Source organism: Onychostoma macrolepis, chromosome 14 (assembly GCF_012432095.1).
Source record: "Onychostoma macrolepis isolate SWU-2019 chromosome 14, ASM1243209v1, whole genome shotgun sequence".
NCBI classification, from domain to species: domain Eukaryota; kingdom Metazoa; phylum Chordata; class Actinopteri; order Cypriniformes; family Cyprinidae; genus Onychostoma; species Onychostoma macrolepis.
The window spans coordinates 9,123,949-9,151,502 of record NC_081168.1 but is presented as its reverse complement, the minus strand read 5'-3'; the positions used below and the strand labels follow the sequence as shown (position 1 = coordinate 9,151,502).

General features: G+C 37.3%; 1 protein-coding gene across 2 annotated transcripts; it reads right to left on the bottom strand.

Moving 5' to 3' along the window:
• Positions 1 to 255: 255 nt before the first annotated feature.
• On the bottom strand, positions 256 to 27,527 carry zdhhc9 (zinc finger DHHC-type palmitoyltransferase 9). 2 transcript variants are annotated; one of them, XM_058797799.1, is made up of 10 exons: positions 27,431 to 27,527; positions 26,635 to 26,844; positions 13,976 to 14,136; positions 10,002 to 10,160; positions 6,994 to 7,131; positions 5,287 to 5,333; positions 4,912 to 5,016; positions 3,020 to 3,123; positions 2,701 to 2,809; positions 256 to 1,861 (listed from the first exon to the last, which is right to left on the bottom strand). In XM_058797799.1, exons 2-10 carry the CDS (start codon positions 26,799 to 26,801, stop codon positions 1,694 to 1,696), a joined length of 1,158 nt encoding a protein of 385 aa, XP_058653782.1. In that variant the 5' UTR covers positions 26,802 to 26,844; positions 27,431 to 27,527; the 3' UTR covers positions 256 to 1,693. The 2 variants fall into 2 exon arrangements, with proteins under 2 accessions (XP_058653782.1, XP_058653781.1); XM_058797798.1 differs by having other exon boundaries at positions 26,635 to 27,498.
• Between the last annotated feature and the right edge of the window lie 27 nt (positions 27,528 to 27,554).

Here is a 27,554-nt window from a genome sequence, read left to right as displayed (position 1 = left end):
ATCATCACAATTGTTCACGCCACACCAAAATCCCATCTGCTATAAATTAAACATGATCTGATAGAAGCACATTCTGCAATAAAGGACTTTTACCCTCAACACATTCTTCGACATCAGTAAAGGAAATAACAATCAAACTAATCAATCTCATAAAGATTCCAGCTTATATACTTGAAACTGCTGTAAGATGGCACTGAACTGGCAACGTTATAAAGCTGGCTGTTCCGAATGAATCAAACAGTGACAAAGTTCTTAGTTCACTTCTAAACTTTCCACACAGCAATACTGCCCCTGTTTACTTCTCTGAAACAAATGTGTAGCTGGCTATGAGAATTCATGTAAAAATATATGAGTCCATAGGTCCCTGATGTCTGTCCACAAAGTGTTCCCTTACAAGTGGCCTTCAACATACTACAGTGAAATTAGCAAAGGTGACTACAATACGCATTCGCTTATACACTGGGGCAAGCTTTGCTACCTTAAAAATGATGAAAAGAAAGTAAAGAAAAAAAAAAAAAAAGCAAGCACAATTTCTTAATTGAATGCAAAAGCATGCTTAAATGACACCGAAGGAGAATTGGTCAGCTGGACTTTTCCATGCCTAGACTCAGGAAAGTTCATTTTCAGATGTAAATTAAACTTTATCTTTCATTTACTTTGGCCTTGAGTAGTAATATCTGACTCTTAGTGAAAAGGGAAGAAAAAAAAAAAAGGAAAGGTTGCTCATATGTCAGGTGGATGTGGAAAAACCTTTTTAAATAAGACAAGATCAAAATAATAGTAATAAATTAGACATGTTTTACACTTCTTATAGGGAATTTGCAGCTTCTCAGTCATTTATACATTATGTACATTAACTCCATGGCTTTTTTGCATTCTGACAGATCGTTAGCATTGTATAAAAATGAAGTTGATTAACTTACAGGTATGAGTAGATTTAGGGCAGAGTCCACTGTAGATGTAATGGTAGAGCATAGATAAGGCACTCTAACTGATGCAGATCAGTCTGTACTCACTGACACAAACATATCTTACAGCCTCTGCTTTCTACCAGCCATGCTGATTGTAAAATCAAGTCTGAGCTTAACTTTCTGCTTTGACAAACCGAGTTGAATGACATTTATAACTGACTTACTAAGCTGATCCAAATGGCCCCATCATCAGAATAAAGCAGTTTTGTTGGGCCTAAATGTAAGTTTATGGCTAAAGCACTTTTTCTTATCACACTTTGAAAACAAAGAAGACTAATCCAAAGGGCATTTTGCACAACTACTATAGAAGCTAGTAATGGGTTTTACAGGGCACACAAACGGTTAGGAATAATGAAGGCAGGCTATACAGAAACGGGTAATGACACTGAAAAAACAACCGAACATTTCACGAGCTCTTACGAGGGAAATAATGTCCTCATTACGCTTCAGGGAAGCCCATTCTCATTCGATTCAGTCTGTGGCTCTCCATTTCCCTCATTGTGAGTTTCATCATGCTGTGATTCAGGAGGAGAGTCTCAAGACCTCCAGATCTTGTCTCGAGCACTAGTGCAGGATCCGGGCAGAGGGTGTCCCGTTCTGTGAAAGAGTATCAGAGAACACAGGCCACTGCTCTAAACGAGTCATGAGTTTTTCTGTGTGTGTTCCTTTAAGTGAGCACATTCAGAAGGTTGAGAGAAGTCTGGAGAAGAAGGCTTTCAAAGTTAGTGGGCCGACTCTTTGATGACTGCAGGGGCGACAGCATTGGGGGATGTTGGCGAAGGGGGTTTCTCTTCTTTAGGGGAGCTGGTGCTCTTCTGGGTGCCTGCACCAATGCCGGGCTTGGCTTCATCAGGGGTGTGCTCATTGGGAATCAGGGGAGCCGAGGATTTCTGCAGGAAGTTTAAACACACCGTTAGCGATTAAGGAGTGTTATTCACTTGAATGTGAATGTGTCAGTGCTGTCATTTCTAACCAGGGGAACTTGTAAAGATTTCAATTTTGTTTTGTTTAACAAAATTCATCAAGCTTAGGTGTTTTATTAAAAGAGAGAGAAGGATAATGATAATGCAAAATTAGCTTCAGTGTGGCATTAGTTGAAAGGAAAAAGGAGTTAAAATTGTTCCGTGGGAGAACAGAAGACAAGATCTATGCTGGAGAACTTAATATAATTCAAAAATAATTATTATTTTTAGAATTTAATTATGATTATTAGTACTAGTAACAAAAATAAAAAATCTTAAACAAATTAAGGAATATTACTATTGTATTAAATTCTCATTTTTACAGTGAAACACAAGTAAAATAGAAGTATAAAAATTAAAAAGAAGAATTACAGTACACTTGTAAAATTAATTTTGCACTAAGATATATATATATATATAAAATGTTGTGCATGTACATGTGTCTAATTACACATAATTACTAATTACAACTAATTACAAATAAATATCCAAGATCCTGTATATTGTACATGCAGTGCTGTACAGACTACAGCACTTATGACTATCTGCCCTATGAAAGCCAAATCTAGCTAAAGCCGCTTAATGCATTCATTTACTCCACATGGTTCTTTTTCCTGGCCTTCTAACCCTCTCAGCTCTTAGCGTAATTGATTTAGGATCTTTCTTGCAGACTCACTACTAAACGCACAATAAGGCAGCCAGCAACATTTCAGCCAAATGAACACTCATTCGTTCACTCAAACACTCATAAAAAAATGCTGTCTTACTGTGGTTTGTGAAACAGGGTTGCTGCTCTTTAAGGTGGAAGCAGCAGAGGCATCAGAGGGGATGGGGCTAGTCGAGTCTTCCAGCATCATCCCTCTTCTGTCCAACACACTAGAAGAGAGAAAGACAGAGTTAAATAATCCTGCGATCAGGTGTGGCATTTTCCTGACTTCCATACAACAAAATATCAAACCACGTGGCATCTGCAAACAAATGCTGGAGCTTACTGATATGAAGGTTTTCATATTTTGTCGTCTTATGCAATGACATACCACTTTGTGGCGCCCCAGTTTACAAGCAAAACTACAGTAAAGTTCCTACCTGGGGTAAGTCGGGCCGCACAGAACCTCGCAACAGTTCTTGATGATGTTCTTATGGCTGTATGGGTTCTGCACACGGTTCTTTCCAGACCACGAGCCTTTGATCTGTATAGCAGAGATGAAGGACTTAGAACTTTGAAAATAACACCAGCATAATGTCAGACCTGCCACTGACTGTTACAATCTGATTCAATTCTCCACCGACTCTTCACTGCACTCTGACTTTTCATGTTATAAAGCATCTGTGCAAATGGGAGCTTGATAAAAAAGAATCTCTTATTTGTTATCCTTTATTTAAATGTGCATTTTCAATTCTAGCCATTTCATCCCTATGGATTTCATTTGATATAGTCAAGCACTTCAAGGGTCCTCATCTTAAAAAGACATGCCTTTACTGTTTCATCTGCTCCTAGATAGAAATGTATGTATGCATCACAGGCAAATCTGGAGGGGAAAATCATCTAAAGTTTCTAGGTTTCATGTGTGGTATTCCACTCAAAAAGGTTACACCAGTTTTAGGTTTAAGTAAAAAGTTAAGTTGTATCTGAATTTGACTGGCAGCTATGACAGTGTCTGCAGGTACTGATAAATCTGTTACAAGCAGAATCCAATTTATACTAAATCAAAGGCGAACAACCATCATGTCACACCATATTACTTGCAGCAACTGCATCTTTCCTTCTCACTTCCTCCCTTTCTCACTATTTTTCACTCCTCATTAACAAGAAAAGAAGGGCCAGAGGGCAAATGTGGCAAAAAAAAACAAAACCATTCTAAATTAATCATTAGGGCTAAGTGTGAAAGTGCCACAGAATTCTGCCAAACTAAATCAGAGCATTAATAAACTTAAACGGCTGCAGGGAATCTAAGCACTATATATGCATGCGTTATTATTATTTTTAAATAAATGCTTAACCTTCAGAAAATGTTGATCAGAGTTTATTTATTATTTATTTTTCTGTGGGGTTTGGGATTTTCGCAATCCTGTTAAAAGAAAATTTTGAAGGTTTTTTTTTTATAATTTTTAATAAAATTTTGTTACATTTTCTATTATTTTTTTATAGGGTAAAGCCCAGGGTAAAACCTGTTACTAAATTACTGTGACTTTTGCAACTAAATGTAGTTTATAAATCCTGATTTTTGTGATTTTCTAGCAGATAAACATTAAATCATCAAAATGAAATGAAAACTCAAATCAAATAAATAAATTAAAATAAAAGCCTACAGTATGCATCAGGTTTGTAAGATTTATATTCAGACTAAATTATTTAAACTGTTAAATCTAGAATATGTGGTAATAGCAAAGTTTGGGACACAATGTCATGTGCTTTTTTTATCACTAAAATTAGTTCAGTTTATAGTTTAGTTTATATTTAAACAAAAAAAAAGCTATTTATAAATTAGTTTTTTTTTTTTTTCACTATTTTTACTACAATGAGTTAAATAATGTCAAATGATGTGTATCTGTTGGATAGAGTCAAAACCTCTGGAGGTCAAAATCTTCATTTTTATAATGTGTATAAACATCTGATGCATTTAAAGCTTTTCATGCAAGCTTAATCTTATGTTACATAATAGCTTATCTAACATAGCAAATAGTTACTATAAAACATGGGATTTGTGCCTCTAATCCTTTAAAAGCGTAATGGGACAGCAATGTGTACCCGGTACATAAACAGTGCAATAAATACTGTATATACTGTACATAAAACTCCTGTTGAGATGTTCTCTGTGCTTGCTTATCGCAGAGACGGCACTGTTGCCAAGGTGACTGCTGGATCTAGTGTGCTGAAATGCTCTAGGGCATGTGTTTATCTTTCCAGCCATGTGACAGCAGCAGGAGTCAAGAACCGACAGTAGACTTTGGAACAGACAGGTAAGAAACAGACTCACGTCCTCATTGGTGGTCTGGTTGAGGGAGATCAAGTAGGTGTGAAAGCCAGTCAATCCCACCACAGACCAGAGGGTGAAAAAACACACCAGAACCTCCAACACAGTGCAATGGGGAGTCAAGGAAACATCATGCTCAAAATATCTACAATACAGCGTAAACAATGTGTTTGAACTTTGATATTTCTTTGTTCGGCAATACAAAGGGTTTTATAAAAAGAAAATACATGCCTTGTGCCTATTTAAATGTTAGAAAACTAGTTTACAAACACAGTGTTTATCGTGATAGATCATTTACAGCTTGACAGGTTTATGAGGAGCTCATTTTGTTTTCAAATCTTCAGGAAGTGGTTCTATTGCCCAGATGAAAGGATATGTTCCGGGAGTTTCTTTAATGGTATTCATAAATCCTGAGTCCACAGAACCTATAAAACACACAAAATATATTTATTTACATCATGTATCTATGCATGCAAGCAGTAACTCACAGCAACAGATGTCTCAGAATCTCTCGTTCTCTCTCCCATCATTACATGTTCAGAAGATTTTCGCACATCCACCCACACTCTGCCAGAGCTGAGAAGTTTGCACTGTTCATTTACAAGCACCTTTTCAACCACAGTAGCTAGGTTTGCATTCATCCTAATAAAAATCTATTGAAGGAATGAACATTTACTAACCATCATTTCCACAGGCAGTCAAACTCAAAAAAGGGCAAAAGAAAAACAATAAAAAGGATCATAGGGTAGTCTATGCGACTTATTTATTTGTGTTTTACCACCATATCAGCAATAATGGCTACATTCATGGCAATATTAACAGGTATCACTTCATTACGTCATTTACAATTACTAAGTAACAACAATAGTACTGATAAAAATCATACAGAATCTTTCAATTTTCAACAAACTGGTTTCTCTTGCCCTTTCAATAAACATGAATGAGTGAGTCTTGAGTGTCCATCTCTATGTGATTTATCATACATACATACATACATACATACATACATACATACAATACATGGAACAAAATTTATGTAATTACTCAATGATTTTCACCTACACGAAAGCGCTCAAATTACATGACGCCTATGGTGAAGGTTTGACATGATGACATTTGGTACAGTATAAAAACTTAAATGTCAATCTGTACATGAAGCAAAGCAATTGTATGGCTTCAGAAGACATAATAGTGCACATGCTGCATGGACTAATTTTAGGGTGACCAATGACTGCAGATACGTATGGTCAGCATTAGATTATATTATTAAAATTAATAGGCCAGATGTCAAACCGCACATGCTGGTTATGATGAAAAGGTCAGAACTGATCTATACCGCATTTAGTCGCACATGACATTTGTGGGGGAAAAAATTAATTTCAAGTGGAAGGGGAAAATAAAGGGATCGGCTTCGCTCTTTGGAAAGTCAAAAATAGAAACCTTCTAAATATGATAGCAGTGTAGACAGCTTTGTTATATCTCATTTTGTTGAGTTGCGATGTGCCACATGTATCCGGTGTCGATGTGGTGTGGGGTAATTATGCGTTTTCTCTGAAAGCTTATCATTGCTATGGAATCATTCCATTCAGAATCTGCGTCACACATTCAGAATATGTGGCATTTATCTGTGCACGTAAACAAAAAACAAATCATGGAATTATACCTCAAAGTGAATGATAGTCATGATGTGTTTTACTTTAAATTAAGATCACAGGCTCAGAGCAAACTGCCCAGGCATTCATGTGAATTCTGTTTCTCTCTTTCTTGCTGTCTATAGTGCACTTTGAGAAAGGATGGAAAGAGAGCAGAAATTTACGAGAGCATATAGTGGCTCTTCCTATATCCTGAACACTCCCCGACTCAACCACGCCTGAGAGAACCGTATTCGCATACATACTGCGTGTCACTTTAAGGCCCTTGTTTTCCCAGAAACTATGATCATTAAACCGATGGACCATCTGTGCATTTTAAATTGTTATTGATAACATGAAAACGTAATTTCCTCTTTTAAACAATCCGATTTTGGATGTCAACAGTGAAGACGCTCAGGCACTCACACACACATTTTCTTGCTGCGATACTCACGGAGAACCACATGGACGATGTCGAAGGCGAAGATGTAGATGGTAAGTAGAGACAGCGAGAGTGTGAACAAGTAGAAATATCTGTAATTCCTCTTTCCTACGCAGTTTCCGACCCAGGGACAATGATGGTCAAACCGGTCTGAGGGAAAGACAAACAGAATCTTAAGACTCTCATGAAGATTTGCGAAAATCAGTTTATCATCATTCTAACGGTGAGTGTGGATCTTCTGCCAGAGATAGGCATATATATATATATTTTTAACTGCTTAAGAGGAAGATGGTACTCAAACCAGAGATTGTGTGTGTGTGTGTGTGTGTGTGTGTGTGTGTGAGAGAGAGACTTAAACCTGAATACACACAGACTCATGGGGACTCGTGTCACAGTGGGGACCTAAATTGAGGTCCCCACGGGTAAACAAGCTAATAAATCACACAGAATTAAGTTTTCTGAAAATCTAAAAATGCAGAAAGTTTCCTGTAAGGGGTAGGTTTAGGTGTAGGGCAATAGAATATACGGTCTGTACAGTAGAAAAAGCATTACGCCTATGGAGAGTCCCCACAAGGATAGCAATCCAGACGTGTGTTTGTGTGTGTGTGTCAGGTGCAGGCCGCCCAAACAAATGGTCCTGTGTTCAGGATGACTGTGCAAAGAGAGCAAACCTGAGCCCTCAGTAAACTCTAATATCAGCATATGTATCTCACTAAGTGCGCGTGCTGTCCGACTCGCATCTTTACAATTCACGATTATACTGGAGTATCAACTGGCATGTACATGTGCAACTATATCATCATGTATGTAGACGTAGTACAACTCTCTAAAAACTCTGTAAAAAAATAACTGCAGCACATTATTTTGTGATACAAAAATGATAAATCTAGTGAAAATGAAAAAACAAACAATTCTACAAAATAAGTTACTTTGGCCTTGTAAGGTTCAATTCATGTGTTGACTTACTAATACTTAGTAAAAATGTTTCATTTATTTTTAATTCATGATACCTAATATCATATAAAATAATACTTGATACCTAATACTAATAGGTATCATGGTAATATATCATGATACCTAATACTTAGTAAAAATGTTTCATTTATTTTTAATTCATGATGCCTAATATTAGTAGTACCTATAATAATAGTATCATTTAATGTTGACAGTGTTTATACAGTAAATAGTTTATATATAGTAGAGATGTTCCGATACCCTTTTTCCCTTACCGATACCGATTCCGATACCTAGGCTCAGGGTATCGGCCGATACCGAGTACTGATCCGATACCCGGGTGTGTATCTGGTTATACAGTTGTATGTACTACTAGCCCTGTATGAATTGATACAATTATTTTAGGGTGTGCTTCACCATATATAGATAGATAGATAGATAGATAGATAGATAGATAGATAGATAGATAGATAGATAGATAGATAGATAGATAGATAGATAGATAGTCTGGCGAGTAATTTTAACTGAATTTAAGTTAAAGGTGGTGGTGCTTTTTTGGTCATTCAGTGTTTCTGTAAAAATGGGGAAAAACTGTCAATAATACTGATAAGATAATAATCATACTATGAATTCTACTAAGAACAATATAAAACGCACTAAGGATTAACGAGCTGCTGGATTCATGAATATTAATCACGTTGTCTGCATTGGCTCGAACGGATTTGCTGAAATCAAAACAGGGACGATAATAGGTGAACGCCAGCCAATGAGATTGTCGTTTGCGCATTAGCTCCGCCTACTCCCGGAGAACCCGGCAGTTAAGCTGAAGAATTCCAAAGGAACTCCGTTATTTTGACAAAAATACAACAAAGAATAACGTTTACATACCATGCAGAATTGACGCGCTACATGTAAGACTCCCTTGCTCCCTCTCCCTCTCCCTCTCTCTCTCTCTCTGCGTGTGAGGAAAAAAGCAAAGCGACGGCGAGTCGTGCGCTTCACACTAGAGCTTACGGTACGTCAAATACAGGTGCGCTGCGCATTCATTCAGATGAACTGAAAAATATATCGCTTGACGGAGAGAGAAACTCTGAAGCGCTCAGAGTGTTCAGCGAGTGACAATATATCTGTGCTAAACTTATACATAGCCTACCGGTAAAATCTGATCATTTATTAGCCAGTGGCTAATATTAGACATCATTTAGTCGCCCAGGGTGAAGATTTAGTCGCGTATGCGAGTGATTTAACTTACTGGCAATGTGCTAGCACGTTTGTATTTCTTCTTCTCTGCTCTAAATAGTGGTTGCTTGTGTGGCAACACAGCACAACTTCCTGTCTTTGCATTCTGAGCAGCGAAGAAGAATTGATTTCCGATTTGCAGCGTTAAGCAAAGCTAGCGCGCATAACTATAGGTCTTGTTTAAAAATGGTATCGGATCGGTACATGGGTTCAAGTACTCGCCGATACCGATGCCAGAATTTTTTGTGGTATCGGTGGAATTTCCGATACTAGTATCGGAATCGGAACAACCCTAATATATAGTAAATAGTAAGTAAAATGTTTTTAAAATAAGTCTCATCATAAATATGGATTATAATATTTAATCAAAACTAAAACAGTAAAAACAGTAATATTGCAATAAAGTTATTACAATATTAAATAACTGTTTTCTATTTGAATAGATTTTAAAATTAAATTTATTCCTGTGATTTATTCCAGCCATTACTCTAGATTGCCACATGATCCTTCAGAAATCTTTCTAATATAATGATTTGATTCTCAAAAAACATTTATTATTATTATCAATGTTTAAAACAGCTGTGTTGGTTAATATTTTTGTGGAAACTGTGTTTTTTTTTTCTGGATTCTTTAGTGAATAGAAAGTTTCAAAGAACAGAATTTATTTGGAAAATAAATATTTTGTAATGTTTTTAAATGTCATTATGGATCAACGGATCCTTGCTAAATAAAAGTTAATAAAAAACAGCACTCCTTCCCTTAACAATCCACACAATTTGAGGTAGCATTCATGTTTGTAGTGCAAAATGTTAGGGACATTCACTCACCCACGCAGTTGTCACAGATGCTGCAATGGGAAGCACGAGGGGGTCTGAAGATCTTGCAGGTGTAGCAGTACTTCAGCTTGACGATCTGGTTGTTAATTTGCACATTCTTGATGCGGGGCGGAGGCCGCTGTCCGGCCATGACGTTCCCATTGGCTGCTTCTGCAAGAGGCAAGTAGAAACAGTCAACATGGCAACCAGCAGCCGCTCAGCTCGATTAAGATCCATGTGCATGACACACAGCACAGCCTCTGATAAAGGACTCACTGAAGGCCACTCCAGCGAGTGCCATGACTCAATGACAAAAGACATAAAAAAAACATCAATAAATCAGAACCAGGAGAGTGTGTGTAGCTCTGTGAAAAGAGGTCAAAACCTCAAGTACAAAATAGTTATTAATGGTGCTGGTGTGACAAGTATAATGATTTTTGCACTAAAGTAAAGTCGAAGCGGAATGAGATTAAAACAAGATTTCAAAGAAATTATATGAAAGGGATAAGCCAGTCATTATCACAAAATAAACTTTGACGGTGATTGAGAAGTGGAGAGACCTTGTATCGCACTAAAGGGGTTTATTTTGCAATAATGACAGGCTTACTGCACATTATACCCCTTAATAAATCAGTAAATAAATAAATAAACATTAAATATTATCATGATTTGATTTTGTGAGAAGATGGAACTAGAACAGTAAAGGTAACTGTTCGCCAGTGACAACGGTTAAATAAATAGTGTAGTGATCATTTTACAAAAATATATGACCACAGAATAACTTGAACAATGCAAAAATAAATTTGGGTGTGCATGTATTTTCAATAAAAATGTTCACAAATGTAAAGATCAATTGCTTTCTAAGGAAAATAATTTTCTATTATTGCTTTTTTCTATTTTTTTTTCTCTCTCCAGAGATCCAGAAAAAATAAGCATCTTTTCTATTCCCTTTTCTTTATTTGCATTTTTTCAAAATGACTCACTTTCATTTGTTTGGATAGCGACAATACGAAAGGCAAAGCACTTCGTTTAAAAGACAAGACTCTAATTTCAAAAGGTAATTTCCTTGCATTTGTCAGCTCTGTACTTTTATACTCTAGTAAAATGGTTGCATTAGCATGTGCTCAGGAGGCAGAACTACACAGCTGCCTCTTAATCCACATGCCTAGGTTGGCTAAAACGGCAAATCCAAACTTGCATCCGATCCAGCATCAGCCACTTTTAATCAGCCACACAGACATTCATCTAAAAATAGCGTATTAAAGATGGAATGCTGAAATAGAGCAGAGGAAATTTGTAGAAATCAATCTCTGCCCTGCCCAGCTGCAGTAGTCAAACAAAACTGCCCTTTTTTAAGAAGGTACAGTTGAATCAATACCAGAATTTTGGCTTTTGTGTGACAGCAGTCTTAATAAAACAAAAAGAAACAATGAGTAATTGATGGATTTAGTTCCTTTTTATTTACCTGAACAAAAAGAAACAATGAGTAATTGATGGATTTAATAATGTATTTAGATAATGTATTTAGTTCCTTTTTATTTACCTGCAGTAATTAAAGTTCTACACACTTACATAAGTAACAGAAACGCTTTGTCTATATCACCTGATGATCTTCGCATTGAACAAAAATATATTTCACACTTGCTGAAATTTACAGAAAGTTACAGAATGAAAAGGTTCTGACAAATTTCTTAAAAATAGGGCTGTTAATCAAATTGAGTTGATTATATAATATGCAAACTATTTAAACGAATCGCAATTAATTCATCTTGAAAAACCTAAATAAAGTAGCCTATAAGTACATAATTTCTGGACATGGAAAAGTCATGTAAATTATAATCTTATAACTCCATGTGCTTTACAAAATGAATACATTTTTTAGCCTGTATATTTTTATACTTTTATCTTTAGTCCTTATCCAGTAAATCACAAACAGCTTAAATAATCATGGGGCTACTGAACATTGTTGTGGACACTGGGGGACCTTGGAGTCAAAAAACATAAGAACCATTGATTTAGGGGCTGTTTATGCAGGTTTTTGAGAGGTTTACATTAATTTCAATGCTTTCATTTTTATGCTTCACATCACACTGCCTAATGATGATGATATACTGCGGTCAAATTTTTGTACCATGCTATTCTGTACTACCAGCATATAACACAACCCTATTAGAGAGAACCATAGAAGATTTCTACATGTGAACATGGTCCACAAAATCAGTGAAAGGGGTTAGTGGATAATTTAATGACATCAGAGAACACTGTGGTTTATCAGGGGAATTGCCAAGAGAAATGATGTCCTGGTTTAGTGAACATCAGTAATAACAAATGCTGCACCGCCCCTAGGCACGTCTGAGCTTCAGCGGTGGTGCTGATGTGTAACAATGGTGCTCTCGTTTAAAAGAGAAACCAGGGAGGGGAGTAGAGATGAGGGAGGAAGAACGGAGGGAAGTGAGGGTGGAGAGTGTAGGGAGACGAGTTCATCTTTACTGTAGCCCAGATCTTGTAATCAGTGCAGAGAACGGTGACAGGCTGGTGACTGAACTAGACAAGGCAATTATTTCCCACAGAGCCACAACCACACAAATGAATCACTAGAAGCAAAATTAGCAAGATGAGAGCAGCAAGTTAATCTAATTTAATTGGTTTAATTAGTCAGATGCAGTGATGTTACCCTTTCTGACATTCAAAGTAGGACAAGCGTGCAAAAAAAACTACACATGAATTTCCTATTTTAGGCGTATTTTCAGTTTTTCTTCTGTATTTTCAGCCCACTGAAAATAGATATTTTTGCTGCAGAGTAAATGTGTATTTTTTCTTTTTTCTTTTTTTTGCAAAGGAAGCCTATGCGTAGGGCATTTCGGTTCACTTCACTCACTGTAGATCAGGATAGACAAAGGTCTAAGGCAATCTACTAAGGCAATTTCTTTTACTATTTAACGGTCAATGTTTGAGCAGATACTTTGTCAAAGAAAAATCCTTGCTATTTAAAAAAAAAAGAAAAAGAGAGAGAGACACAAGACAAATGAGCCTTAGGATTTGAATGAGCCTCAACAGTTTCTGCCCAACACCCCTGCAAAAGATACAATTTTCTCTTTGAATAGTCATAACACTGGTTTCTGTTCAAGTTAGTTGACATATGGCATTGTGGGGGTGTGTACCAGTCATGTGAAGAATATCTATTTCTTATTTTACTTCTTTGTGCCTTCTTTAATGGATAATAAAGTGAAGTAAAGCAGAAAAGCACAGAGGCAGAGAGGCAGGAATGGGATTGGGAAATGCATGGATCAGATTCAAACTCTCCTGGAGCAGCTCATGTCCTCTGAAATCTGACTTGGGCATGTTCAACATAGGATATTTTTTGGGAAGTGTTTTTATTTATTTATTAAATTATGTAAAGGGATTTAAGGGGGAAAAAAAGAAACGAAAGCAGACCATTAAAAGAAGTAGAATTTATTGTAGTCAGCTTGAACTATTTGCAAATAATATTTTAGTTTTATGTTCACAATCACTCTTTATTGTATACCAAATATGTAAAAATGGCTGTTATAATGTTTCTTGCTTCGTAATTTTAAGGATGAGATTTTTGGAAGAGCTTTTCCTTAAATGTATATCTAAAAATATAAATGCATCAGAAGACAAAATACATCTGTTCTTCAATATCTGTGATTTTCCAAAAAAAAAAAAAAAAAGGTAAAAGATGATAACCATTAATCCCAGCAAGCTTGAAGTAAAGAAGAACACTGTTTCCCAGATGAACTCAGGGTTCATGGACCAACGCACTCAGCCATTTTAAATCGCAAAACAAAACAATAAATTAATCAGCAGGTCTGGGCTAACAGCGTCCCACTTACGCCACACACTTACTAGACTATTCATGTTCTTCCCCTCACTGGGTCAAAACACCCACAGGTGGCACTGATGGTACAAACTATGGCATTAAACTTCAAATCCCCTTCCCTGAACTCAGTCACCCTCACACTCACCGATCTCCATCTCAATGAAGTTGGCCTCCTCCGGCAGGGCCCGTGGCAGCACCCCTGGGTCACTGAAGCTGGTTCGGAGCAGCATGGCCATGACAAAGACGAAGAGCAACACTGCAAACACAGGGATGGCAGGAGACAGGTGCACTGCCAGGTACGGGCATCTGTACGGGACAAGTGAACAAGCAGGATTACAAATTAGGCAGGGAAATAATGAAAGTAACAGCACAGAGGTTACAAGAGCATATAAAATGAAAGAAATCTCTCTAATATTTCTATCTCTACTGTTAAAAGGTGAAGTGTGGAATTTGTGTGCCATTAATGGCAAAAACAAAAATTTAAGAAACCTGGCAGCAATAATATAATGAAAAAATGAAAATACAAAAAAAAAAAATTTTTTTTTTTTTAAAAGCTCAAAAAAAGCTCCACTAAAACAAGAATTTTATGGTATTGAATTTGAATTAAAACAAATAAGCATTTCTGCTGGATAGCCAATGTTTTCAACTAGAACCCTGCATAAGAGAAAGGGTTTGGAGAAAGTAAAGTAAAATAATTCTTAATTTAAAATAAAATAATTCTGTTTGCTGATGAGAGTGGCAAAAAAAAAAAAAATGTACACAATTCACATTACACAAATGCTGCTGAACCTAAAGAGTTTTTTTCTTCCAAAAAATTTGACATTAATTTCGCTGAAGCAAAATGGCATTAAAAAAAAAATTCACACTAAATACAAACATTTCAATCGGTAAACCAATGCTTTTGACTATAAGTTTCCTAAATCCAACACAAAAACATTTTTGTTATCTTTTTGATGAAGCAATAGTTTCTCCCTGAAATAAAAGGGGAGGTCATCGATGAAGTGGGTTTGTAATATCTGTCTGGCTCAGCCCTTCCCTAAAGACAGTCTTTTCAGACCCAACAATGAAGCAGTCAGGGAGGATGTTTCCTATGAATGACTGTGCTTTCTCCATTCCTGCAGGCAGACAGCCATACAGCAATGAATTTGGTTGCTCCCATAAATTGCAGATGACTTGAGTCCTGTAAAAGTGCCTCCCTTCGCTCAGCCTGCAGCAGATTGGTTGGCTCCACAGGCCACTGCATTGAGCTATTAATAGGGTCACCATGGCTCTCCTCCACCACTCTCTCCTGCAATGTAGACCTGCTATACTAAGATAACGTATAGCTAATACATCACGATAATGGTTCAGCTCATCGCAGCACAGTGCATCCACTCTCGGGGGAAAATTTGCTACATTTAGCGTTCTGCATGTGCAAAGGACAGCTTTACAACACTACAATACAGTGAGAGAGAGAGAGAAGACATGACAAGTCCTAATAACACAATACAAAAAGATATAGAACTAGATTTTGTAATAAAAATGTAAATGGTACTTGCTCATACAAAAGTTGCTATGGTATTGTGGGTGGTTGTTTACATGCAACTGGAGTTGGGGGACCAGTATTATTTATGTACTATTTATTAATGTTTTATACTTTCAGGTTTTCATTTTAATTTTGGTTTGTTTTTGGTTACCGAGTTGTCATTTTTATTCCTTTTTTTTTTTTTTTTTTACTTTTAACTTTTTTTTTTTGTTACTTTAGTACTAAATAATAAAAAAATAATAATTTTAGTAGTTAGTTGCCAAGGCAACATTTTCTAATTGTTTTCTAAAACAATTCTAATTTTCTAATCACTTAAGTTATTTATATATACAGTATCTCATAGAAGTGAGTACACCCCTCACATTTTTGTAAATATTTTATTATATCTTTTCATGTGACAACACTGAAGAAATGACACTTTGCTACAACGTAAAGTAGTGCGTGTACAGCTTGTATAACAGTGTAAATTTGCTGTCCCCTCAAAATAACTCAACACACAGCCATTAATGTCTAAATCACTGACCACAAAAGTGAGTACACCCCTAAGTGAAAATGTCCAAATTGGGCCCAAAGTGACAATATTTTGTGTGGCCACCATTATTTTCCAGCACTGCCTTAACCCTCTTGGGCATGGAGTTCACCAGAGCTTCACAGGTTGTCACTGGAGTCCTCTTCCACTCCTCCATGACAACATCACAGAGCTGGTGGATGTTAGAGACAGTGGTAGTGGTCGTCTTGGAGGTGTGTTTGGGGTCGTTATCATGTTGGAATACTGCCCTGCGGCCCAGTCTACGAAGGGAGGGGATCATGCTCTGCTTCAGTATGTCACAGTACATGTTGGCATTCATGGTAGAGCCCTGCACGGGCCTCAAATTTAGGCCCTAGCCCGGCCCGTGTCCGACAGCTTATCAGAATTACCGGCCCGAGTCCGACCCGAGCCCGTTTCCCAAAACGGCTCATGTTTCAGCTATTAAAATAGTTCAGTTTTGTATATAATGGCAAAGTGATTATATTTCGTTTTTTCCCCTTTTTTTAAAATTAATTAATTAATTTTTTTATTAAGTTAATTTTGAAAAACGTTTGGAGCATTTTTTGTTCATTAAACAAGTTATTTCTTTCTTAAATTAACTACCAAGCAGCCAGCGGCAGACTGGCAGGCTGATCAGCATGTTTGATCAATTTAGCCTTCTCAAATCATCACGACTTGCCTAAAATAAAATCTATAGATATACTAAAACAGTTCAAGCATATAACAATGTTTAAAGGTTAAACCTAGATAAATGTGCGCTCCAATAGTTTGTGCGGAGAACAGAAGCTAAAGCGCAGGACATGGAGGCACCAGCGCAATCAATTGCATTTTTTTTTTTCAAATGGAAACAACTTAAAATAGGCCGTAATTTTTGCTCATAAAAGGTAAGAGTAATACATAATTCGGAACTGTAAAGGGTCTACTTCTATTTGTGTGCACTCACAATATCAACAAAACGTCGTGCTTTTAAGAAAACGATACGCTTTCTGCCGTCTCGTCTTGAACAGGAGCGCTTCACAAAAATGAACCGAAAGTCAGCGAAATCATGCCTCACAGACATGATAAATATATCTATAGAAAGCTTTAAATTACTACTTAACGAAATAAATCAAATCGAAAACAGAAACTCATTCATTATAATCATAATCCGTGAAGATGCACTTCTCTCTAAAGGCGCGTCTAATGAGGAGATGAATCCACACTGATGCAACACTGACACAGAAAACACTAGTTTATTAGTAAGTAATTCAAATATCTCCTTACTATTTCCCTCGGACACATTCATGGTAATTACTGTTGCTGGGGCTTTACGGCAAGCTTTATTGCGTGTATTTGAACGCGGAACAGCTGCGCTGACGGCGCGATCGCTGCTGCTGGACACTAAACACCGTCGAGCCGCTCTTCACAGTTGCGGCACAGTCTCATGTTGTTACCACCAGCGCGGCAATTTTTTTTCATCACTAATTGATAATAATAATAATAATAATAATTATAATAATAATAATAATTCCTTACATTTATATAGAGCTTTTCTAAGCACTTGGCTTAGACATTGATGGATGTCTAAAATATAAAAATAAGGAGAAAACTAAAACAGGCCTGAGGCACGGCCCTCGTCTGAACTATGACGTGAAAATTGGCCCGAAGCCTGGCCCTAGGGACGTAAAAAAGTCGGGGCCCGTCGGGCCCGGGCCGAAATGCAGGGCTCTAATTCATGGTTCCCTCAATTAACTGTAGCTCCCAATGCCGGCAGTATTCATGCAGCCCCAGACCATGACACTCCCACCATCTTTAGAAGAGGCTTCCTTCTGGGACGACAGCCATGCAGTCCAATCTGATGCAGTGTGCGGCGTATGGTCTGAGCACTGACAGGCTGAACCCCCACCCCTTCAACCTCTGCAGAAATGCCGGCATACTCATACGTCCATTTCCCAAACACAACCTCTGGATATGACGCTGAGCACATGCACTCAACTTCTTTGGTCGACCATGGCGAGGCCTGTTCTGAGTGGAACCTGTCCTGTTAAACCGCTGTATGGACTTGGCCACCGTGCTGCAGCTCAGTTTCAGGGTCTTGGCAATCTTCTTATAGCCTACGGCTACGCCATCTTTATGTAGAGCAACAATTATTTTTTTCAGATCCTCAAGAGAGTTCTTTGCCATGAGGTGCCACGTTGAACTTCCAGTGACCAGTTTGAGAGAGTGAGAGCGATAACACCAAATTTAACACACCTGCTCCCCATTCACACCTGAGACCTTGTAACACTAACGAGTCACATTACACTGGGGAGAGAAAATGGCTAATTGGGCCGATTGTGCAAGTTCTCCCACTTAAAAAGATGAGAGAGGCCTGTAATTTTCATCATAGGTATACCTCAACTATGAGAGACAATCCAGAAAATTACATTGTAGAATTTTTAAAGAATTAATTGGTAAATTCCTCGGTAAAATAACTATTTGGTCACCTACAAACAAGCAAGATTTCTGGCTCTCACAGACCTGTAACAACTTCTTTAAGAGGCTCCTCTGTCCTCCACTCATTACCTGTATTAATGGCATCTGTTTGAACTCGTTATCAGTATAAAAGACACCTGTCCACAACCTCAAACAGTCCAACTCCAAACTCCACCATGGCCAAGACCAAAGAGCTGTCAAAGGACACCAGAAACAAAATTGTAGACCTGCACCAGGCTGGGAAGACTGAATCTGCAATAGGTAAGCAGCTTGGTGTGAAGAAATCAACTGTGGGAGCAATTATTAGAAAATGGAAGACATACAAGACCACTGATAATCTCCCTCGATCTGGGGCTCCACGCAAGGTCTCACCCCGTGGGGTCAAAATGATCACAAGAACCACATTGGGGACCTAGTGAATGACCTGCAGAGAGCTGGGACCAAAGTAACAAAGGCTACCATCAGTAACACACTGCGCGCCAGGGATTCAAATCCTGCATTGCCAGACGTGTCCCCCTGCTTAAGCCAGTACATGTCCGGGCCCGTCTGAAGTTTTCTAGAGAGCATTTGGATGATCCAGAAGAGGGTTGGGAGAATCAGATGAAACCAAAATAGAACTTTTGGTAAAAACTCAACTTCGTGTTTGGAGGAGAAAGAATGCTGAGTTGCATCCAAAGAACACCATACCTACTGTGAAGCATGGGGTGGAAACATCATGCTTTGGGGCTGTTTTCTGCAAAGGGACCAGGACGACTGATCCGTGTAAACGAAAGAATGAATGGGGCCATGTATCGTGAGATTTTGAGTGAAAACCTCCTTCCATCAGCAAGGGCATTGAAGATGAAAGCGTGGCTGGGTCTTTCAGCATGACAATGATCCCAAACACACCGCCCGAACAGCGAAGGAGTGGCTTCGTGAAGAAGCATTTCAAGGTCCTGGGTGGCCTAGCCAGTCTCAGATCTCAACCCCATCGAAAATCTTTGGAGGGAGTTGAAAGTCTGTGTTGCCCAGCGACAGCCCCAAAACATTACTGCTCTAGAGGAGATCTGCATGGAGGAATGGGCCAAAATACCAGCAACAGCGTGTGAAGACTTACAGAAAACGTTTGACCTCTGTCATTGCCAACAAAGGGTATATAACAAAGTATTGAGATGAAATTTTGTTATTGACCAAATACTTATTTTCCACCATAATTTGCAAATAAATTCTTTAAAAATCCTACAATGTGATTTTCTGGATTTTTTTTTCTCATTTTGTCTCTCATAGTTGAGGTATACCTATGATGAAAATTACAGGCCTCTCTCATCTTTTTAAGTGGGAGAACTTGCACAATTGGTGGCTGACTAAATACTTTTTTGCCCCACTGTACATCTAAAAATACAATAGAAACAAAAATCAGTGTATGTTCTCCAGATAATAGGTCTTACACATTTAGAATATTTTTGCACCATTTTCTATTTGTCACAAGTGTAAGATACTTGAATTTATTTTTAGTCTAAATTTTGCAAGGCAAAAAAAAAAAAAAAAATTACATCCAATAGCTTAGTAGAACATTTCTCTTCAAAACACCTTGTATTTTGATGCATCATTAATACAAACAGATTTACAAACTGAACTTGACTAGGACTACTTTTGGGGAATTAAGACTTAACAGGTGCTTCTAATAACACACAAAATGCATGTAGAGTTTTATACAAACTATAACGCGTCAAACCAATCCTTCTACAATACATGCTAGAACACTGGTTGAACCAGTCCATACTAGAGTGTGGGTTTGTCTCCTCACACGTCACATTCACTGTTTTAGGTAAGAAGTATTAGCAACAGAAAGTTCATTTCTAGTCAGACTACATGGTGCAAGTTCAGCTGTTTAAAACACTGGTGTGTCAGCATGCCAGAGGCAATACACTAGAAATCTACCTGTGGAACAGGTCAGATTAGTTTGATCCATTTTAAACTATAAGACTGGAAGACATAAAGAGGGGGGGGGGGGGGGATCCAGAGCAGAGCCGGTCGATAAAACTTTCCACTGCCCAGATCATGAGCAGAATGCTGCAGGGAAATCCATTTATTATCATGAAAGCTGTGCTGGGGCAAAGCGGAGGAAAACTGAGGAGAACCGCTTTTGTGTGTGTGTGTGTGTGTGTGTGTGTGTGTGTGTGTGTGTGTGTGTGTGTTGTATCTGCTAATGACTTAAGCATTCTGGACCTGCTCCATCATCAGTTCCTATCACAGCCCTAAGCTTCCCGGACATTACCATCATGCAATGCTGGATGTGACCTCTCTCACCATAATCAATAAATGAGATAAGCAGCTCCAATATAAAAGTACAAATTCTGTTATCGCCACTACTGATTCACAAAGTTATTGAACCACCATAATTAGCAATGAACTTCCTCCTTAAAACAACATGAAAACACAAAAACTTATTGTGCCTCAGTATGCATAATCAACACTTTATTGTTGAAAATCAACACCAATTTCCATTTGACTTCCGTAATGTGACATAGTTCTGGAACAGGATATTCAGCTGCAAAAAATGTAGGGCGGTAATCAACTGGATGACAAAAAAAGGCATTACCACAGCCAGACTGAATGAGTGTTTGCTAAAACAATGCCTGAACAGCCATTTGATTAACATTATCAATCATTAACAGTGCAAGTTATTTAATTCTGATTAAAGCTTACAAATAAAAAAAACTTTTTTTTTTTTTGTCTGGAATAACCTATCAAATGAATCATTCACAACAGGACCATAAACACAGGGTCAGTTTTGATTTCATGTTGACTTACATAGAACAAAATGGGGGGAAATCAGCAGAAGACGTAAAATGTTTTGCAAAGACACTTTTTCGTGAATTCTGGCATTAGTATAAATAAATAATTAGTTCAAATCATGCACATGCATACAAAGCCATTCCCATCACTGTGCTACAGCATCTCCACCCTTGTGTTTGCCTTCACAGCTTGTCCTTAGTGAATTATCTGCACTCTGTTCCACAGAGAACAAGGTGAAAAGGACTGTTTTCCACAGTTAAGACAACATGAAGCACAACAGCAGAGTTTATGGCTGGCTATGAAAAGGCTTAGCTGTGTGTTCATAAAATCAATAGAGCTGCTTCATTGGTCTGGCTGGTCTCTAGGTGGAGACTGGTGGGGGCAGGGAGGCCTGACAATTATCGTTACTGATAGTGCTCGGCGCAAACATCCGGCACGCCACCGGAAAGGAAAATGAGTGGAGAAAAACCACGGATGAACCACGGATATAGATTTATTGTGACAACCTGGTTTAGTCTGAAACAAACCTGGAGACAATTTTATATATTTTATGTAATATTACAATGATGTGCAATAAGCTCTCACGTTCATACACTACCATTTAAACGTTTGCAATGAGTAAGATTTTTTAAGAAATTAAGAACTGTATTCAGAAAGGACACATTAAATTGATAAAACAACAGTAATATTTATAATGATACAAAAGATTTCTATTTAAAACAGCTTTTGTTTTGAACTTATTATTCAAAGAATCCTGAAAAATATGAATCTTTGTACATTAAAATATTATATTAAAAATAGAAAACAGCTATTTTAAATTGTAATAACGTTTCACAATATGACTGTTTTTTGAACAAATAAATGCAGCTTTGGTGAGCATGAAACTCTGAAAAAGTGCTAACTAAACCAAGCTTTTGAATGGTACTGTATACACATGCTGGGTAAAAATGTGATAGTCTTAAGCCCCATTCACACCATGAACAATAACTATAGACAATGATAGCGTCCACACCAGCCGACGATATTGTCTGTTTATTATAAGTGCATGCTCGTCTGACGCTTTAAATTCCCAAGCTCGTGATAGCAGGATTGACTCTGATTGGGTGTCAGTGTTTTTGCAAAAAATCACTCTGAATATGATTCCAACAATATTGTTTCTCTTTGTCTTTATCGTTACAGCTGTGGTGTGGACTCTGCAATTCTTTAATATTGAGAACGATTTTTAGAACTATACCTTTATCGTTACCGTCCTTGGTGTGAACAGGCCTTAAAAGCCACATATTACAATTAATAGAATAGGTGTCCTTAAAGAATATAGTCACATTGTTAGTTATTATTTTAAACTTCCTCACATAATTACCTATTTTAGTTTTGATTCTGATGCAGAAACAAGCTTTCATAACAGATACACCAAATACTGAGAGAAAGATTTTCTACTTGTTACACTTCCAAGCATGGAAACACATGTTGATATACTGTTTGCATCAAAACCAAAAAGTAGGTCAAACTGTTTAGGAATGCAGGACTATTCAGTTCCAAAGAAAAACATTCAACATGCAAATAATCACATCATTCATTTGAATTTTGCATTGCAAAACTTGATGATGATGATGATGATGATGATGATATTAAATTAGTATGCAATAGCACTAACAATAAAGTGGGGAAAGATTAATAAGCAAACAAATAAACTGCGATCTTGCATCCGGGTGTGACATCAGCAGCTACTCTTTCTGATAAAGGACTCTCATAAAAGCTTAAAGTACAATACAGGTGTAGGTAATGTAAAGTATAAAGTACAAAAAAGTACAAATATGTACTGATGAAGTACAAAAGGATATTTCAGCTGTGTCACACTGACATAAGGTGTAATGCCGGGACGTTGCCATGCCAGAAAATTACTTGCACAGCCTCTGTTAGTTCTTCATAAAGAGTTCGCCAATTTAAGAGCAAGCGAATCATGAAGCAAATGAATTATGCATTACTGTCGAAAAAAAAAGGTATCCTAATCCCTCATGGAGACAAATTTGCCACAGCTCCAGTTTTGCACTCACATTGCACAGAGACAAAAAAAAAAAAAAAAATACCCAAAAGAATAAACCGTCTCCTCTTTTATCACGACCCCTGCAGAGGGACAGAAACAGACGGCAGCCCTCTCACACAGATTGTGACACTTCCTCAGCAACAACATGAGTAACTATCCGCTTAATGACAAACATAAAATGTATGGACATTTAACCACTGAGAAACAATTCCATAAAACAAACATACAGGACAACGAGTGAAACCTGATCCATTCCACACTTCTAAAGTGAAAGAATGAGTGGGTGAACAATCAACAGAATCTGATGACTGTCAACACATAATGTGCAGCTATGTAACAGTTTCACTGGTGTAGAACCATTTTAGTAAGAAGATGAAGTATTATAAAGGTGAAGGGTGTAGGTCTGCATCACTAACATACCAAACAGAACTGCAAAAACTGTCTGTTTTCAAACAGGTTTTCTGAACACTTTGTCTGGCATTGGTCGAGAATGCAGTTTTGATAGTGTCACAGTATTACACTCTTCAGGAATTCAGTCCACAAATGGCTTAGTTGTAGTTTTTCTGCATATTATGCTGGGATATGAGATTTTTCAGTGTTGTTATTGTTAAAGAATTATTATTATTTATTTTTTTTAATTACAAAAATTAGAGATGCTGCCTTGGCAACAAGTAGAAACAAAATAAGATTTCATACTAAAAATAAACAAAAGCTAATTCAATATATTAATAAATACTATTGTAGAATTTAAAAATAATAGGCTACTAATATAACTTTCTTCTTTTATTTACATTGAATTCCACACTTCACCTTTAAGTTGAAGATATCAGGCCAATAGCAAGTGGTTCTTCCGGTCAGCCAATGGTGGCTTGACAAACCCTTGAATATAGTGAACGCAGGATCAGCACTATTTTTTACGGTCTACTTTGACACACACACGGCAGATTTTTCTAGAATTTTCTAGCCTATACAACCAACTCACTATTCTATATCTCATATCCAAAGACAGTACAAACATGAATGCAATGCAACTTGCATAATCTTGTGCACACTAACAGCCAGAAATTAAAATATAAGTGCAGAGATTTTCAGCAAACAAAAACACATTAGGAGAATGGAAAGGGAGGTGGGATACATTCTCTAAGACGACAAAAATCTTTAGAAAGAACTGTGCACAGTCCAGCCCTGCTGATCAGTCTGGTGCCTGCAGAGGAATAAACTGTCCAGACACAGGCCCCATGGACAGAGGGGTGTATGAGGACACAATAGTGTGAGCATTCAGAAGTACTCAAAAAATAATTCCCTGTAAATTCAAAATAGCTGGAAGCAATGCGTTTCCAGAAACACTATCTGTCTCTTCTGAAATCTCATGCTGTGCATTAAATAAAAGATAAAGTGCACATAAAAATAAATGTGCACTATACTGAAACTAAAGATCCAGCAGGGACTATATATGAATAACCTTGGGTGATTTTTAATAATTGTGATAGTCACACAGCCAGAATTTTATCAAGAGCCAAGAACAATCTTAGAAAGAGACTGTTTGACAAAAAAAAAAAAAAAAATTAATAATAAAATTTAAAAAAAATAATATTAAAAAAAAATAATAATAATTATATACACATATATATATATATATATACACTCTTCAAATGGTTTCAAACCCAATGGCAAGTTCAGTCCATAAAGAAGTTATGATACAAGCAATGTTTGTGTAGGTAAAATCTAAGTACAAATTGAAATTGTAAATGCAAATAAATCAATAAATCCCAGTTCATCTATTAGCTTGTCATGTACGAAACAATTTAGAAATTGCACTTTTGCACTTAGCCCAGTCTCTATGCTAATATGTCTGCCTCAAGAGGACTAATTATCAGTAACATGGCGTGCAGTGAAACCCTGCAGGAGCCAGCAGCTCCACACATGACTGAGACTTTCTGACTAGGGACAGAATCGTTTCCTTTTGCTGACGAACAGGCCTAACGGAGGATCCTTGATCCTTGATATGGGCAGGGCACAACACTCAAGTCTCAGGAAACAACGACCACAGACGTCAAAGTCCACACAAGGGAGCTCCTATCCACCCAGCAGAGCTCATATCCAATATGCAGCACAGCTTTATCAACATGTACAGCAATCTGCTATTGTGAAAACATGTTTCAATAACAAAGATGACACAGCTCATTCCATCAACAGGCAAATGATCTCACACAGTTCGAAAATCTGCCATTAATCTTAATATAATTGTATTATTTTTCATATATATATACACACACACATATACACACACATATATACATATAAAAAAATGAAATTTTTTTTTTTTTTTTTTTTTTTTTTTTAAGTAGGATACTAAGCTGTTTTAGGTTCATGTTGAGTGATCTACAGGTTTAAAGCTCTATAGTTTATAGCTCTCCTTAATAAAACCCTACTGTCTTAGATGGTAAAACTAATCAATTGCATATTTTTGTACCACCACCACCCACCCCGCCCAAAAAAAAAAAAAAAAGTTGGTTCTTCTGGATATCTTAGTTGTTCCTGTTGTTCTGGAGAATTTGTTTGTCATATGTCATCACCAGTTAATTATGACTGCCATATAATGATGGAAAGTCTGAATCATTCCCGCAAATTGATTCATTTGAACAGTTCGCTTCAATGAGTCGGTTCAATGCCATGTACCCTAACCCTAAGACACTTCTGTTTATTACGTTTTGTTACGTAAGTTTTTGTTAATAAGGTTGTTTATTGTTGCCCAATTCATTTTTTTTATTATTATTATCATCAATTTAGAATCTAAATTTAGGTTTCATTTCCACAAAACATTTATTTACACATTTTGGCACGTGTTAATGAAATATTACTTATTAAAACAGTGGATTGCATGTGTGCTAAAACAGCCATACGATCGAATCGTAAACACATTTCGAAGAGATTTTATTTGTTAAATTTAGTATAAATGTTTTGTCACATACACGAATATTAAAGAAAGTCTCCTCTCGGTTTAAATAGTCGATGAGTTGTTCACTCAAGAACTGCTGGTTCGCAAACGAATCGTTCAGACAGGTTTTGTGATCCGCTCCACAAACAATTCATTGATGAGTTCTGACTCAAAATACCGATTCATTCACGAATCGGGACATTTCTACTGTCATATGAAAACACAGGCATGGCGTACAGTAACCAAATTCAGGTGGCACAAGAAATGGCGTGCTTTTAAAACCTCAGCAGCGCTTCGGTCCTCAGTATTTCACACACTTTTTTTAATCGTTTCATTTGTTGCCATTGCCATGTGGCTGTAATACGTTTCGACTGCTTATAAGATACTATTTCATTCTTGCAATTGCATTAAACAAAGGCCATCTACAATGCAAATCCCCCACTGTAACGAAGCTGTGCACGCTGATATCTATCTGTTTAGTCGCGTCTCTCGCAGTGTTAGATGAGGTCTAATAATCACCAATGAAATGCACTTACTCAAAGGCGAAGAACAGAGAGCAGGTTCCAACGATGAGAAATAGGGTCAGGTAAAATACTCCTTTCTGCCGAGCCATCATAACCCGTCCATCGCAGCAGAAGGTGTTTTTCCCAGGTAATTTCTCCCATTTTCGAGTAACCTTCCGCGTTATCATCACCGCCGACATGGTAGCGAATGTACAAGCAGATTGTCTTTTGTCAACTTAACCTGAAATAAACCACAACCGTGTCCACTAAATGATTAACCTGAGACTAACGAACGATTAAAGTGTTATTATCAGCAACAAAAAAATACAGCAGCTTCTTTGCAAAAATGCAATTCTTCCTTCACGTGCGCGATTTGTTTGTAGGATTCTTCCCGTGCGTCCTCACGGATCTTGAGTGTTTCTTAAAATCATAAGTCTATCGCTCTACATATCTGCTCTTCTGTACTTAAATCCATGGTTAAAGTCCCAATCAAATATCAAAAAGCAAAATCCTGATCCAAAAGCGAAGAGGTCCCATACTGCCACAATTTGAAAGCGATTCCCTTCGAGATGTGCACAGATTTCGAATGAGAAAGCGAGGCTGACCTGAAATAAACGTGTATAAATGCTAAACGCACATCTGGAGTGTGAGTGGACCTTGACCGACTGACATTTATGTCATTGGTTAGGTTGGTTAAAAGCGTCTATCCAGAGAGGATTCTCAGTCCCTTTTCTCTTAAAAGGATTCAAAATCAATTTACGTAAAGCCTTTTGTGATCTATGCTGATTATACAGCAATTATTTGAGTAATGTGTAAAATAATCTTTCCTCCAATTTCGTGTCGTAGGATGTAAGCAGGGCTGGATTCTCTTCGGGAGCAGGAAACACGCCTAGATTGAAATGTCTCTTCTTAAAGGGCCAGTGTCTCACTGTACAGGGAACAAAGGAATTTTG

Coding starts and splice junctions, on each gene's coding strand:
- zdhhc9 (XM_058797799.1), bottom strand. CDS start 26,801: ATGTCGGCGGTGATGATAACGCGGAAGGTTACTCGAAAATGGGAGAAA. Junction 10,161..13,975: donor CTTCATTGAGATGGAGATCG/GTGAGTGTGAGG, acceptor TGCCTCTTGCAG/AAGCAGCCAATGGGAACGTC. Junction 7,132..10,001: donor CATCTGTGACAACTGCGTGG/GTGAGTGAATGT, acceptor TCTTTCCCTCAG/ACCGGTTTGACCATCATTGT.